At 42.5% G+C, this 14,730-nt stretch overlaps 1 protein-coding gene across 2 annotated transcripts in view; it reads left to right on the forward strand.

The window, feature by feature from the left end:
* Window positions 1–12,664: 12,664 nt before the first annotated feature.
* The window catches only part of DENND2D (DENN domain containing 2D), a 60,283-nt gene continuing 58,217 nt past the window's right edge, over window positions 12,665–14,730 (forward strand). The window contains exons 1-2 of one of the 2 annotated variants that reach the window (XM_061631817.1): window positions 12,665–12,759; window positions 13,356–13,562. In XM_061631817.1, coding sequence (XP_061487801.1) covers window positions 13,499–13,562 — 64 coding nt within the window. In that variant the 5' untranslated portion in view covers window positions 12,665–12,759; window positions 13,356–13,498. Of the gene's footprint in view, window positions 12,760–13,178; window positions 13,563–14,730 lie in introns of those variants that run through there. The other variant, XM_061631816.1, reaches the window with a different exon arrangement.

Here is a 14,730-nt window from a genome sequence, read left to right on the forward strand (position 1 = left end):
CAAACATGTAATCTAATCAAGGGGAGGTTTTTCAAAAACATCAGTTAACCACACTCACATGTCTGGACCGTAGGATCTATAATCAATCAAGATTGAAAACAGCATGTTGAAGACCAGCATGAACAATTTTATATTGAGAAAAGCTACATTTTTGCTACAAATGGGCTAGTGTGTATGCAGCCAGCCTGACTATAGTGCCTATAGCCATTGGGCAACCCAGTTGCCTGGCTCCATTCACACTTCCCACTAGCAGTGTGGAAACCACTGTCTCATGGCATCTTCCCATTATATGTATTTGCATGTATTTGCATTTGCAGGAGTGGCCTACTCATGTGAGCAGGGTGGTCTGATTTTTTTTTTAAGTGCTCATGGAAGATAGGATAGCAAATTCCAGCAGCTGGTTGCCCGGAGGAGGATGCATAGCCAAGGATGCCTCCTTATGGAAGATAAGATGTCATTGCTGAGAAGGACAGTGCAGTGCAGAGTAGGTATAGAATGTTCTGTCAATTTTGGTTCTCTCAGTTTCTCATTTTTTTAATCTTAAATTTGATTCTCCATATTTCTGCAGCAATTTATAATTTTTTTCAAAAAATCCTCATGAAAATTCAGCATTTTAGTGTGATTTTCTCCTAATATATGCATTTTTGTATGCAGTTTTGACGATAATGTTGCAAGCAATTTTATCCTAAAATAATGCATTTTGTATGTCGTTTTCACCCATATATTCAATTGGTGCACAATTTCCCCTCATATATTCATTTTTGTAAACATTGCTTGGTTGAAGAACTGCATCACAAAATTTGGATAAGTGCAAATTTTGAAGGATGGCTGTGTTTTGGTTCTCATATTGTTTTGGAAAGTGCTAATTGGATATATTTGGCTTTAAATGCGAACTGAATCAAATTTCTCCCCCATCCCTAGCGCAGAGTGTTGAGATTTAAGTGAGAAATCCCAGGTTCAAATCCCTGCTCAGCCATGAAATTTACTGGGTAAACTTGAGCTTAATCAATGAGCTTAACTATGCTTAACCAATTTCATGAAGTTGACGTAATAAGAAGAGCCGAGTGGAGCTCTTCTGAACTCTGTGAAGGAGGAGTGGGATAAAAAATGCAATAAATAAATAGATTTTTGTGCATACTTTGTTTCACATTAGTTTATTTCACCTTTCACTGCTCATAACAGTTAACCACTTGCAAGAGCAGTTATTTCAGCAAATTAGGGAAGATAACATAATGAATGCATTAATTCTTAGCTGTGTCTGGGCAAGAAAGAAAGAACAATTAATTATTAATTAATTAATTAGATTTATAACCCACCGTTCCTCCCAGTAGGAGCCCAGGGCAGCAAATTTAGCATCGTCAATGGCAATTTTCACACATAGGCTTAGCTAAGATTTTATGTATTACCAATATCTCTTTTCCACTTTCCTACCCTGACATAATAATGTATTATCATTATGATCATTGTGTCATATTACCCTGCCATTCTCTCCACATGTGGGACCGTCTGAGTGGCTAGCAATCAGGAGTAAAAACAATAATAATAAAACCAATGACATAAAAAGATGCAAAACTGCACATAAGTTTCTGAAAACTTTTCAAAGGCAGCTCCCTACAGAGCATTGTGCAGTAATCCATTCTTGTTCATATGCTCACCAATAGCACATCAAGAGAAGCTGAATGCCATTTTTAGCATCAAATGTGACCTGCATCATGCTGCAGCTGTATTTTATGTTAGTTGGGTATCAATCCATCACTAAGCAATAGGAACTATACTGCAACCTAGCATGAGCCGTGAAGCTATTGCTGTCACAATATCTGCCTGACTTCAGGAACTGTATTGCTTTCTGAGATCCATGACATGCAACGTACTTCATTCTTCACTTCCACACCAGAGTGGCAATAAATACATGAAAATAGCCTAACAGTAACAGAGCCTTTTTGATGGTGGCAGGCTCTTTTGGAATTCCCTTCAAATAACCAGTGTGGTGCAGTGGACAAGATCAGTGAACTTAGGGCTCATCTACATGGTGGTTTAGTGTGTGTTTGGCGCTACTCACATCTCCTTTTAATTCACATGGTTCATACGACCTTACTGGCAAACAGAAACTATCATGTAGTTTCCCCCCTGTAAATCTGTACTAACCCAATCTACTGATAATATGAAAAGGGAAGAAAAAAAGTATTAACTCTGTATCTCTAGTGCTTGCAGACGCTTTGCTCTGATGCTTTTAGGTGGCTGTATCAATTGTTCCCCTCTCCATGCCCACTCCCTCCTCCTCCCTTTGTTAATTTTATTTCCTGTGGGCTGAAAAGCAACATCCGGCTGCTCTCCCCTGTTCTGCAAGCCTTTTTTATGTTGCTGCATACAGTGCCTTATTTTTCTTTTCCCCCTAACTTGTACGCAAAAGCATATCATTCCTTAAAGAAAGATTAGTATTTCAGTTGTATTATACCAGTGAAAATACAAATAATTGCACATTTGCTTTTTTTTTTAAATTAAACTTACTGGTAGAACAAACTGAGCATGCTTGGTTGCCAAGTAACCAAATGGCTTAGAAATGTTAAATTAGTAGTCATTAGGAAACTGAGTGATTGATCCTTCCTCTCAGTGTGAATAGAAAACACTGTGTTTGCAGCTGGCACTGAGCCCTTACTGTGGACAGTGGAAAAATAAAACTGTAAAAGCAGCATCTTTAGTATGAAGTAATTCTCCCATGTGGATAAGCCCTTAGACTGGGGGGACTTGCCTTCCAGTCTCCATGTCCAGTGGATGACACTGTTACTTCTTCAGTCTAATCTATTTCACAGGGTTGTTATGATGATAAAATGGGCAAATTCCATGTATGCTGCCTTGGAGGAAGGGTGGGAAATACATGTAATAAATTAAGGGGGCCAGTTCTGCTCTGTTTTGGCTTTTAGGAGATTAACTGAAGGCCAAACCACATGTGAGAAATCTGTAATTGGAGTGGGTCTGATTTTGATTGAAGCAGAGGCACTGGAAATGATGCTTAACCCTTTCTCCCATGCCATTTCCCAGATGTAAATCCCCTAACTGAATCTGCTATTAACTCCACTAGAGCCTGCATGTTTTCTGCTGTGAGGCTAATAGCAGCATCTGGGGGTAAGGATGAACTCTTAGTCCCTAATGTTGCTGCTCCAAAATTAGTGCCCCGTGGAACAACTTTAAGGTGTTGCGTGTGGAGTTAGGGCAGAGATCCAACTACAGACCACCATATCACACATGGGTGAGCCCTGGCTGTTTTGGAAGGGCTTTGAAATAACAAATGGGACTTAGGGCTCATCTACATGGTGGTTTACTGTGTGTTTAGTGCTACTCACATGTCCTTTTAATTCACATGGTTCACATGATGTTACTGGCAAACAGAAGCTATCACAGTTTCGCCCCTGTAAATCTGTACTAACCCGATCCTCTGATAAGAACAGGAAGGAAAAAAGTCTTCATTCCGTGTATGCCTGCAGATGCTTTGCTCTGATGCTTTTACGTGGGTGTGTCAATAGTTCCCCTCTCCCCGCCCACTCCCTCCTTCCCCCTCCGTTCATTTTGTTTCCTGAGGGCTGAGAAGCAACTTCTGGCTGCTTTTCCCTGTTCTGCTAACATTTTTATGTTGCTGCAAACGGTGCCTTTAGTTTCTTTCCCCCCCCCTTGTGCGTAAAACCATAACACTATTCAAACAAAGATTTGTATTTCAGCTGTATCCTGCCAGGGAAAACACAAGATATTTGCACTTTCGGGTTTATTTTTAAAGGAACCCACTGCAGCATGCTGGTTGCCAAGCAACAAGAGGGAGTGGAAATGTTAAATTAGAGGATGTGGTCATTAGGAAACTGTGTTATTGATCCTTCCCCTCAGTGTGAATAGAAAACACCATGTTTGCAGCTGGCATTGAGCCCTTATTGCGGAGGTCGAAAAGAGAAAACGGAGGTAAAAACAGCATCTTTATGAAGTAATGCTCTCATGTAGACAAGCCTTTAAGTTTTGTGTGTGTGTATGTGTGCTTTGCTAAGGCTTTTTAATATTTTCAATGTTTAGATGGACTGAGGTGTTGGCGTGTGTGCGTTGTTGCGTGAAACAGCATACATTACGTTGGAGTTAAGTTGAGCAAGAAACTTCTTCAGAGCAATAGAGCATGTTAAGAGTCTTTATTAAGACATTATGGCCAGAGGCTTAAGAGTAAATACATTTAGAGTTTCTTCAGTAACCCCCCCCCTCTGGGAGTAAACACAGAAGAGAACCTCTCAGTTCAGAGGCAATACACAGAAGACAACAACTTACAGACTCTGTTAGAACTTTTCCAGTCTATCTTGATGGTTACCATAACAACGACCTTCACTGTCCGTTCCCAGACTGGGCAAAGACATAACTCCTCTTAACTTTCAAAACTTTCAGACTTGATGGAAAACTACTAGGCCCCATGCCAACAAGCCCCCCTTTTTCTCATCATGTCTGTCAATTACAAAGAAATCTCAACAATACATCTCCACAATACATAGTCATACGGTAATACATTTCTACAATACCTCTTGCAATACATTTCAGTACATTGCATCATACATATTCAGTTCAGTACAGTTCAAAATTACATCTCAGTACAGTTCAAAACTTTATTCACTCAAACTTTGGTTGAACACATGTCAAATAAAGTGTCTCAGGATCCATTTCTACAATTTTATTCATTCCAGGACTTGTTATTAATCCCACGGTAAATCTTTCAGGCGGTTTGCCTAAATTTGCTCTTGTAGAGCGTCTTAAAGGAACCAGGGCTTCGGCTCTCTCTGCCCCCCCATTTGTGCTTGTACTTGTGCTTGTGCTTGGCACCGCGTGCCCAGGATCTTCCATTTCCTCAGCTTTTCGTTTCTTTGATCTGCGTTTTGCACAAATGAGCTCATTCAAAGCATCTCTGAGAGGTATTTGTGTGCCTTCCACTTTAATGTCAAGATCTGGCTTAAATGTCTGTGATTGTGTTCGTGTTTGTGTGTCATCTGACCCTGTAAGAACAATTGTTTCCCTTTGATCCCAAGGCTTTTCTGAGACTTTAATGCTTCTGCTCAGAATTAACTGCTGTGTTTCTGGACACCAAACTCTGAAATATGCATTCTGAAATCCCAAAACAAAACCTTGCTGTGCTCTGGGCGCAAGCTTGCCCCTCCTTTTTCCCTGTGGAATGTGGATCCAGCACCTTGCCCCGAATTTTTGAATGTGTTGTATTTTAGGCTTTCTGCCAGTAAGTTTCTCATAAGGAGACATTCCAAGTGCACTGTGTAACACCCTGTTGTGAATATAATTCGCATAAAGAATTGCTTCTGCCCAGAAAGAATTCCCTAAACTGCAATCCATCAGCATGGCTCTCATTGCTTCCCCAAGCACCCTATTTTTTCTCTCAGCAGTTCCATTGGAAAACGGGCTAAATGGAGCAGTGAAATTCTGGTTTATTCCCTTACTCTCCAGAAAGTCACTCAATGCCTTATTCGTGAATTCCCCACCTTGGTCCGAGCGTATAGCCCCCACCGTGACGCCGTGTTGAGTTTCAATTCTCTTAATGAACAGTTTCAGCTTCTGCTCAGCTTCACTTTTATGCTTTAACAGAAAAACATGACAAAATCTTGAAAAATCATCTACCAGTACCATGAAGAATTTTGCACCTCCTCGTGAAGCATTTATTGGCCCTGATAAATCAACATGAACTAGTTGGTAGGGAGCTGTTGTGGTTCTCTCAGCCTCCCGGTTTATTGGTGCAATAGTCATTTTAGCTTTATTACATGCATCACAATCCATTAACTGTCCACAATCTTTTAAACGCATGTCTTCACTATGCATTGGGGTTTTCTTAATCGTGTCAAGGTTTGCATGCCCCAGCCTTTGATGCCATTCATGAACGCAGCCCTGATGTACCTGTGCCTCAGCGTTTAACACAGCACACCCTGCTTGACTGCTCTTTATTACAAACTGTGAATCATTAAGGCTTCCCTGCAAACACACTTGATCTCCCCTCATTATATAACATTGGTCTGTGGAAAAATATGGAAAAATCACAACTCACCAGTTTTTCTGACTGACAATATGTTATGAGCCAATTCCGGAACAAACAAACAATCTGACATTATCCCAAGTTTATCAAATCTCACCAGTCCACGGGCTTCCACCCGTTTATGTGATCCATCAGCAAGTTGCACAAAATCCTGCACTTTTTCTGAAGTATAAAACAAACTTCTGTCTTTAATTAATATATGGCTTGCCCCGCTGTCAAGCAGCCAGTCAATAGGTCGTAAATCTTGAGACTTCTGTTTACAAACAAAGTTCACACTGCCTTGCTTCAAGCCTCTGTCCCTGGAGTTGCGCTTGACGGGACATTCCCGCTGTAGATGCCGTCGATCTCCGCAAATAAAACAAGCCTTCAGCCTCTGTTGCTGCTCCTGTTTATTATCCTTCGGCATGGCATTTTTCACCTCTTGCCTCCTGACAGCTTCCATCGACTCGGCTCTTTTCGCCTCCTGTCTCCGCTGCCATTCCTGGGACAAATCCTGCAACGCGTCCCACATCTGTTTAGCCGATGGCTCATCTCTCACACACATCAGTTGAGAATCCGATAGAGCCAAGATTATAAACGCCTGCGCCCTCTGGTCTCGACGCTTCCAGGCCGCGGTCAATACTGCCGGGGGTGGTTCATCTATAATGTCCCATAAATCCTCTGTTATCAGCAAAGCCTGCATCCTCGGCTTCCAGCTGCCATAATTCTTTTCATTAAGCCGTTCCATCGGCAAGCCTCCCCCAGACAGGTTTACAGCCATGTTGCTCACCTCCGTCTGGTACGATCAATCAAGCTGCCCTCTCTGGAACTCCGTCTGCCGTTCAGACCAGCAACTTACTCCCGTGTAATGCGCTGTGGATCTGGGCCCATAACCCCTGTTGGCGTGTGTGCGTTGTTGCGTGAAACAGCATACATTACGTTGGAGTTAAGTTGAGCAAGAAACTTCTTCAGAGCAATAGAGCATGTTAAGAGTCTTTATTAAGACATTATGGCCAGAGGCTTAAGAGTAAATACATGTAGAGTTTCTTCAGTAACCCCCCCCCCCTCTGGGGGTAAACACAGAAGAGAACCTCTCAGTTCAGAGGCAATACACAGAAGACAACAACTTACAGACTCTGTTAGAACTTTTCCAGTCTATCTTGATGGTTACCATAACAACGACCTTCACTGTCCGTTCCCAGACTGGGCAAAGACATAACTCCTCTTAACTTTCAAAACGTTCAGACTTGATGGAAAACTACTAGGCCTCATGCCAACATGAGGACCCTGTTAGGCCAAAAAAAACAGGGTCTAAACAAGGGATGAGAAATCCGTGGCCCTCCAGATATACTGTTGGAGTCTAACACTCATAGAATTCTATGAATCTGCCCATGTGCCGCAGCCAGGATGACCAATGATCAAGAAAGATGGGAGCTGTAGGCTGGTGATTTCTGGAGGTTCCCCATCCTTGGTATAAAATGAATAAAAATACAAAAGTGGATGTTTGAACAACTCTAAGTTTGCCAGGTCAGAACCAAGAACATCAGTTTTATTAATCATCCTATGAAAAGTAACAGAAGTCATTGACAACAAGACAGTGGCAGATAAAACACTACTAAATGCAACATAAGTGGTGATATAACTTCAGTTATACTCACACCTTGGTATCTTGGGAGTCAAATATTGACACTATCTTGGAGCCATTAACAAAGTTGGGGATTATTAGGAAAGGTACACAAACTATTGCAGAGTATATAATTAACACTGCAGAAAAATTAGATATTAATTTATTATTAAATTTGTATTCCACTTTTCCTTGAGGCGACATACATAGTTCTTCCCCTCCTCATTTTATCCTCACAACAGCCCTGTGAGGTAGGTTAGACTGAAAGACAACAACTGGCCCAAGGACACCCAGGGGGCCATCTGGCTATTTGAACCCTGGTCTCCCAAGACCTAGTCCAACACTGTAACACCACATTCGTTCTCAAATATAGTAGTACCAAATGTAATATAATATATATTGCATTATATATAGAGCAAATCCACCCAAGGATATGAACTTCTATTGATTTATTAGAAGAGAAAGCCAAGCACATCACTCATTGCTTCACTCTGGCCTTACTATCTACAGTCCTAGCACTTCCTTCTGAAACACGTATTGCAAGACAAGTACTAGTGCACTGGTTCCCAAATGCTTTTTCCTACATACAACTTGAAAATTGCCAGTGGTCTTAGCAGACCACTTAATGATTTTTCTGCCTGTTTTAGCAACTGTAACCTGCTGTGCTAGATGCTGCATGATTTTCAACTGCATTTTCATTGCTCCTTTATTTCTTATATTGTATTTTATTGTATTACCAATTGCATTCCATAGGATTCGAACTGTAGCTCTATAAATACAATATAAGAAATAAAAGAAGCAATAAAAATACAATTAAAATCAGTCTGAATATTTAACACGGACATGCCATGGACCACCTTAATGAAGCTCGTGGACCACTGGTGGTCCATGGACCACAGTTTGGGAATCCCTATACTAGGGCATTGCAAACCCCACTATTAGGTAGGGTCCACTTTACCTACCTTCTCATCAGGCATCATAGAATAAACATAGCTGAGTATAATCACTTTATTTAATTAATTGATTTAGACAATTTATATACCATTTAATTACAGTTATTTCTAGGTTGTGTACAAGAAATTAAATAACATGAAAATAAAAATGAGTTAAAACTATAAAATCAAAATTCAGTTTAAAGGCCTGCTGGAATAAAAAGGTCTTCAGAAGTTCAACAAGTAGGGGGCCTGTCTGACCTCAACTGGAAGGGCATTCCATTGGGCTCACAGTGCTGAATACACAGCTTCTGGTGTTGCATTCCAGGAACACCACTACAATATGAAGGGATGGTCGCAACCTGGATATTTATTGGGTGCCAAGATGGTACTATGCCTGCACTTTCAGAATGTAACCTTAATAAATGATGTCAGTTGTGAAATTATAGTTTCAAGGAGTTTGAATTACTTGAAAGTATTCACAAGCTGCCACAAGTATCTATCCATTTACATATTCTGAGTGCAAGATATTTCCGCAGGAAGAGTACAGTGCTGACAGATAATAACTGCCCAGCTTCTATTGATTGGCTGTAAAGGATATCTCCCTTCCTATTGTTTCTTGGGAGCATCAGTGGGAAATGTGACCTTGCTGTACATTGTGCTGCTGCTTTGGCTACCAGCCCAGTCAACACAAGGCATGCCCTATGAGGAGACCATTCTTCTTTTCACATTGTGGGAGCCTGTTATTGTCTCCCCAGAATGAACTTTCAGGCATTTTCTTCAAACTGAAAACTTCAGCTATACTGTCTACACAAAGGGGATCCTTTTCCTGGGGTAGTAAAGCATAAGAAATATTGTTATGTTCTTGGGACCATCCCTATCATTAGGCAAAGTGAGACAGCTGCCTCAGGCGGCAAATTTTGTGGGGCAGGTGACAGCAGTGAGGGAGAATAGAGCTGTGTGTACTACATAAAAAGGTAAAGGTGTCCCCGCACTTGTAGTGCGAGTCGTTTCCGACTCTTAGGGTGACGTCCTGTGACGTTTACTAGGCAGACCGTATATATGGGGTGGGATTGCCAGTTCCTTCCCCGGCCTTTCTTTACCCCCAGCATATGCCGGGTACTCATTTTACCGACCATGGATGGATGGAAGGCTGAGTGGACCTCGACCCCTTTTACCGGAGATTCGACTTCCTCCTTCCGTTGGAATCGAACTCTGGCCATGAGCAGAGCTTCGGCTGCGTTACCGTCGCTTACCACTCTACGCCACGGAGGATCTACATGGCATACCCTAAACTGTCCTGCTTCCCTCATGTATGGTGGAAGATGCTCACCTGTCACCAGTGCTGAAGTAACATTCAATTACCTGTCCAGTTGGTTTTTGTATATTGAATAGAGATGGAGTGCCATTTTTTCTTTCAACTCAGGCAGCAAGATTTATTTGGCCAGGGAAGCCATAAAAAAAAGCACTTAAATGGAAGGGAATTGAGGATGTCTTCACACAATATGTGAAGTTTTAATTGTTGCTTCTTTGTTGCTAATTTGTCAATAATATGTTCCCAGAGCTGGCTAGCCTGTAAGGTGAAAAGAGGCAGAGATTCATCAACAGCAGGTAGTCGTCCCTCCACTGCAATCCCTAGCTCCTTCCCTTAATTCCAGAGCTTGAACCTACTCTACCTCTCACCCTAAATTATAAAAATTAACTCTCGGCCCGTGTTTCTGCTTGGAGTTTGCATTGCTGTAGCCTGGCCCCACACCCATAATTCTACAGGAGGGAGGGAGGGACGACCCAGCTTTCAAAAAGAGTCTCCCATAGAAAAATAGTGCTCAGGCAGGGCGACAAGATTGTTCTCCAAATAGTCTTATTTCCTTGAGATTGCAAACACCTAGCCAATCCTGACATAATTATTTGTTGCAATTTGCATAAAGTGGTTTGTTCAAGGTGACCACAACCCAATCGACTTCAAGCCCTTCAAAAGACCCCTTCCCCATTTTACTCTGGTGTCCCTGGACCAATTAAAATTAATTCAGATGCTTTCAACCAATCACAGTGCTGCAATTGCAGTTCTGTTCCGAGAGAGGCAACCACTTTGGAGACTGGTTGGAAAATAGAAAAGTTGTTCTGCTTTGGTTTAAAGCAGAAGCAGAGAACCATGACAAGATCTCTACCCCCCTTAACTTCCCTATTTCTGTCTTTCCCACCCTTTAACCTTGCTATTTCTTCCTCCTCCCAGCCACTAGCCCCACACTTTTCCTACCATCCCTTAACCTGTTTCTTCCCCCTCTCAGCCCCTAGCCTTGCTCCCCCCCTCCCCCACTACCTGTGAGTGTAGGTGTCAAATGTGCTCTGGCTGTCCTGCCCTCTGCTCCACCAGCCTCAGTGGACAGCTGCCACTGTACATTACTAATACGAAATCTACAGTGCTGGAACAAACTATGGCCACATCCGCACCATACTTTTAAAGCAATATTATAAAGAGCCATGGCTTCCCTCAGAGAATCCTGGGAACTGTAATTTGTTAAGAGTGCCGAGAGTTGTTGGGAGACTCCTATTCTCCTCACAGAGCTAAATTCTCAGAGTTGTTTAACAATTAAACCCTCTTTTCAGGGAACTGTGGGAACTGTAGTTCTGTGAAGGGAATAGGGGTCTCCTAACAACTCTTGGCACCCTTAACAAACTACAGTTCCCATAGTTCTTAACTGTTAAAGTTGTGTAACAGTGCTTAAAATGTCTGATGCTGATATGACAATATAAATGTCTAAATCCAGCATGGTAAAGTTTGAGGAAACACATTTATTTATTCATTCCTGTATCTATATGCCACTTTTCAGCGACACATGTGGCCCTGAGAGTGGAATACAACATGAAATACTACACATCCAAGAAAAAATCACAACCAGATTAAAATAGTTCATTTTAAAACTACAACACCAAAAAGGCAGACCCCGTGATGCAAATAAAACCTACCATCCACCAGAACACAACAAATCATATTGCCTTTCTTATTGGGGCATAACTGGACATATGGCATAAGGCCTTGGGTTGGACAAGTGGATTTGTAGTCTTGCAAAGAAAAGGAAATTTCTGCAGTTTCAGCAAAGGGCTGCCAAAACATTCAAGGAAATGGAAGAACTCCCCTGTGAGGAAAGGTTACAACATGTGGGGCTTTTCAGTTCAGAGAAAAGGCAAGCAGGAGCAGACATGATACAATTATGTAATATTATGCATGGCATGAAGAAAGCAGCTAGTAGAGAAAAGGTTTTCTCCCTCTCTCCCTCTAGAACTTGAGGCGCATCCAAGGAAAATGAATATTGGAAGAACCTCTAGGAATAGGTAGCTGGAGTCAGTCAGTGAAGCTGTAAAATGGACATGTTTGGAAAAATCAAAGACTGTTACCAAAACTCAGATAAACCATAAACATTGGCAAAGTTCATCTCCTATCAGCACAGTGATGTTGTGGCCTCAGCATCTCCAACTTTCTCCTTTATGCTGTACTCATATATATATCTCCCCACTAGGGATGGAGGATAAATTTGATTAAGTTTGCATTTAAAGGTTAACCTACCAAATCCACACTTTCTGAAACAATAGGTGGACCAGAACACAATAATCCTGTTGTTGAGACAGCTGTTGTTCTCTGCTAAACAAATATACAAATTTACACAACAACACCTTTAAGCTTCACACTTCTCCCAGTTTTGCAGTGCAGTTCTCCAGCCAAGTAATGTGTACAAAAATGCATAGATGAGGGTAAAGGGTGCATAAAAATACATATATTAGTGAAAATAGGAAAAAATATGAAAAATGCAAGATTGGAAAAACAGATATTGACAGATCCATCAATCCCTACTCACCACACAGCTGATTTTGCCCTTATTCTGTATTACAATCGCCAACCTGAATTAGAATTAACACTTTCCCCAAAAGTATACATTAAGAGGAAGGAAACTGTGCCTTTAAAAATCATTTGCAGTGTTAACTTGCAGGTCACACCTTTGTTCTCTGCATTAATTAATCCAGAACACCACCTGCCTTGGAACTCAGTTATTAATACAAATGTCCAGTCCTCACAGTCTCTCTCTCTCACACACTCGCTTCCCTATCCCTAATACTGTACATATTAAGAGACCACCTGAAAGCAGGGATTTCATGCCTCATTAGAAAATTAAGGGATTGTAAGTATATTTAGAACCACATGAAATGTAACATTCCTATTACATATGAAACCCACATTTGTGCATTTCAGTGATGTATTTAAGTGTACACACATTACATGCGCAATTGGGAATCAGTTGGCAAATGTACTATTGTGTTTGTGTAGTTTTAAAATGCTTGTTTTCTACTCTGCCACTAGGGTTCATTTCATGCTTGCATTTTTATTTTGATGTGAATCACACTGCTAATTTTTTTGTTGAAAAGTCCTTTATAAATATTGATCAACTCCAACATTGCTGAGAAGCCTTCTAGAAATACTGTCAGATAATACACAAACGCACATCCCCCGTGCAACAGTACACAGTCACACACGTGCGCTCATGTCGTGGGTGGGTTAGAACATGCTGTTTGCCTACAGGCCCTGAGAGCTGAACCAATCCTGGCCGGGTTCTCCCAGCCCCTTCAGGTGTCCTCTCGCCTTCCTCCAGGGGTTGCTACTCTCCACGCAGTTCTTCTCTTCTGCCTGGGAGGCACGAAGTGCCTCCTGGCAGCCGCTGATGCACGTCTCCCGCGTCTAAAAGTCCCCTTGACATCACTGCTCCTTCCCGTCTCTCAGGTGTGCGATTCTCTTCTCATCCAGCCGCGCCGAAAGTGAAAGCGGGACGGGCGGCAGGGAAGGAGTGAGGCGGAAGCTTGGTGGCCGCTGAGACAGAGAGTGGCCAGCCCGGCAGTGCGGCCAGCACAGCTGAGCGGCGCGGCATGGCGGGGGAGGGGATCATCCGCTTCTTCCGAAGCAGCTTGCGCCGGAGATCGGCCCGGAGAGGTGAGCAGAGCCTCAGCGGCGCTACTGGACCGGTTTCCCTCTCCAATCGCTCTTGTCCGTCAGTCTGGCGCCAGCCCCGATCTCCTCTGCGAGTTTATCGGCTATAACAGGTCTCGCTTCTGTGGGAAGGCATGCCCGCCACAGTGTATTTGTGTGTGTTGGGAACGGACTGCGGGATCAGGCCCATTTCTGCTGTAAACGCGAACCTCGCAGCCAAACTTCCAGTAACTGGCCGAGCGAGGCACGCCCCGGGGGTCAGATCAGCCAGTCCCGTTCCCGGCGGGCTGGACAGTCCCTGGTTCTCTTTTCCTCCGCCCCCTTTGGCGAGTTCAGGAGAAGCCGGGAGTCGGAAAGGCCTCAAGCGTGCTTAAGTGTTACCGGAGAGAGAAGCAAGTCATCACCGTTTAAGCGTGTGTTGTAGGGAAGCAAGCGTGTGAGAGAGACTGTGAGGACTAGACGTTTGTATTAATAACTGAGTACCAAGGCAGGCGGTGGTTGCTCTGGATTAACTAATGCAGAGAACAAAGGTGTGGCCTGCAAGTTAACATTGCAAATATTTTTTAAAGGCACCATTTCCTTCCTTTTAATGTACACTTTTGGGGAAAGTACTGATTCTAATTCAGGTTGACGATTGTAATACAGAATAAGGGCAAAATGGCTTGATTGCTGAGCTGTGTGGTGGTTAGGGATTGATGGATCTGTCAGTATCTGTTCTCTTGGTTTCCCATTTTTCCAGTCTTGCATTTTTCAGATTTTTGCTATTTTCACTAATATATGTATTTTTATGTACCTTTTACCCTCATCTATGCATTTTTTGGCTGCATCTATGCATATCTTGGCTGGAGAACTGCATTGCAAAATTGGGAGAAGTGTGAAGTTTGTGATTCATCTGATGATGATTGTGTTCTGGTTCACCTATTGTTTCAGAAAGATCATCTTTGCAAGTCTGCAAATCCACTTATCCAACCAAGGCCTTATGCCATATGTCCAATTATGTGCCAATAAGGAAGGCAATATGTTTTGGTGTGTTCTGGTGGATGGTGGGTTAGGGCCTTAAAGAAGGACTGGTTGCCCTTTGCTGAACCAGCAGAAATTCTCTCTTCTCAAGTGGCGCAGGATCCTGTTCTCTTTTGTACCTGGCCACCCTAGTGGTGTCACTGCAGCACTT

The sequence above is a fragment of the Rhineura floridana genome, chromosome 6 (assembly GCF_030035675.1).
Source record: "Rhineura floridana isolate rRhiFlo1 chromosome 6, rRhiFlo1.hap2, whole genome shotgun sequence".
Classification (NCBI taxonomy): Eukaryota; Metazoa; Chordata; class Lepidosauria; order Squamata; family Rhineuridae; genus Rhineura; species Rhineura floridana.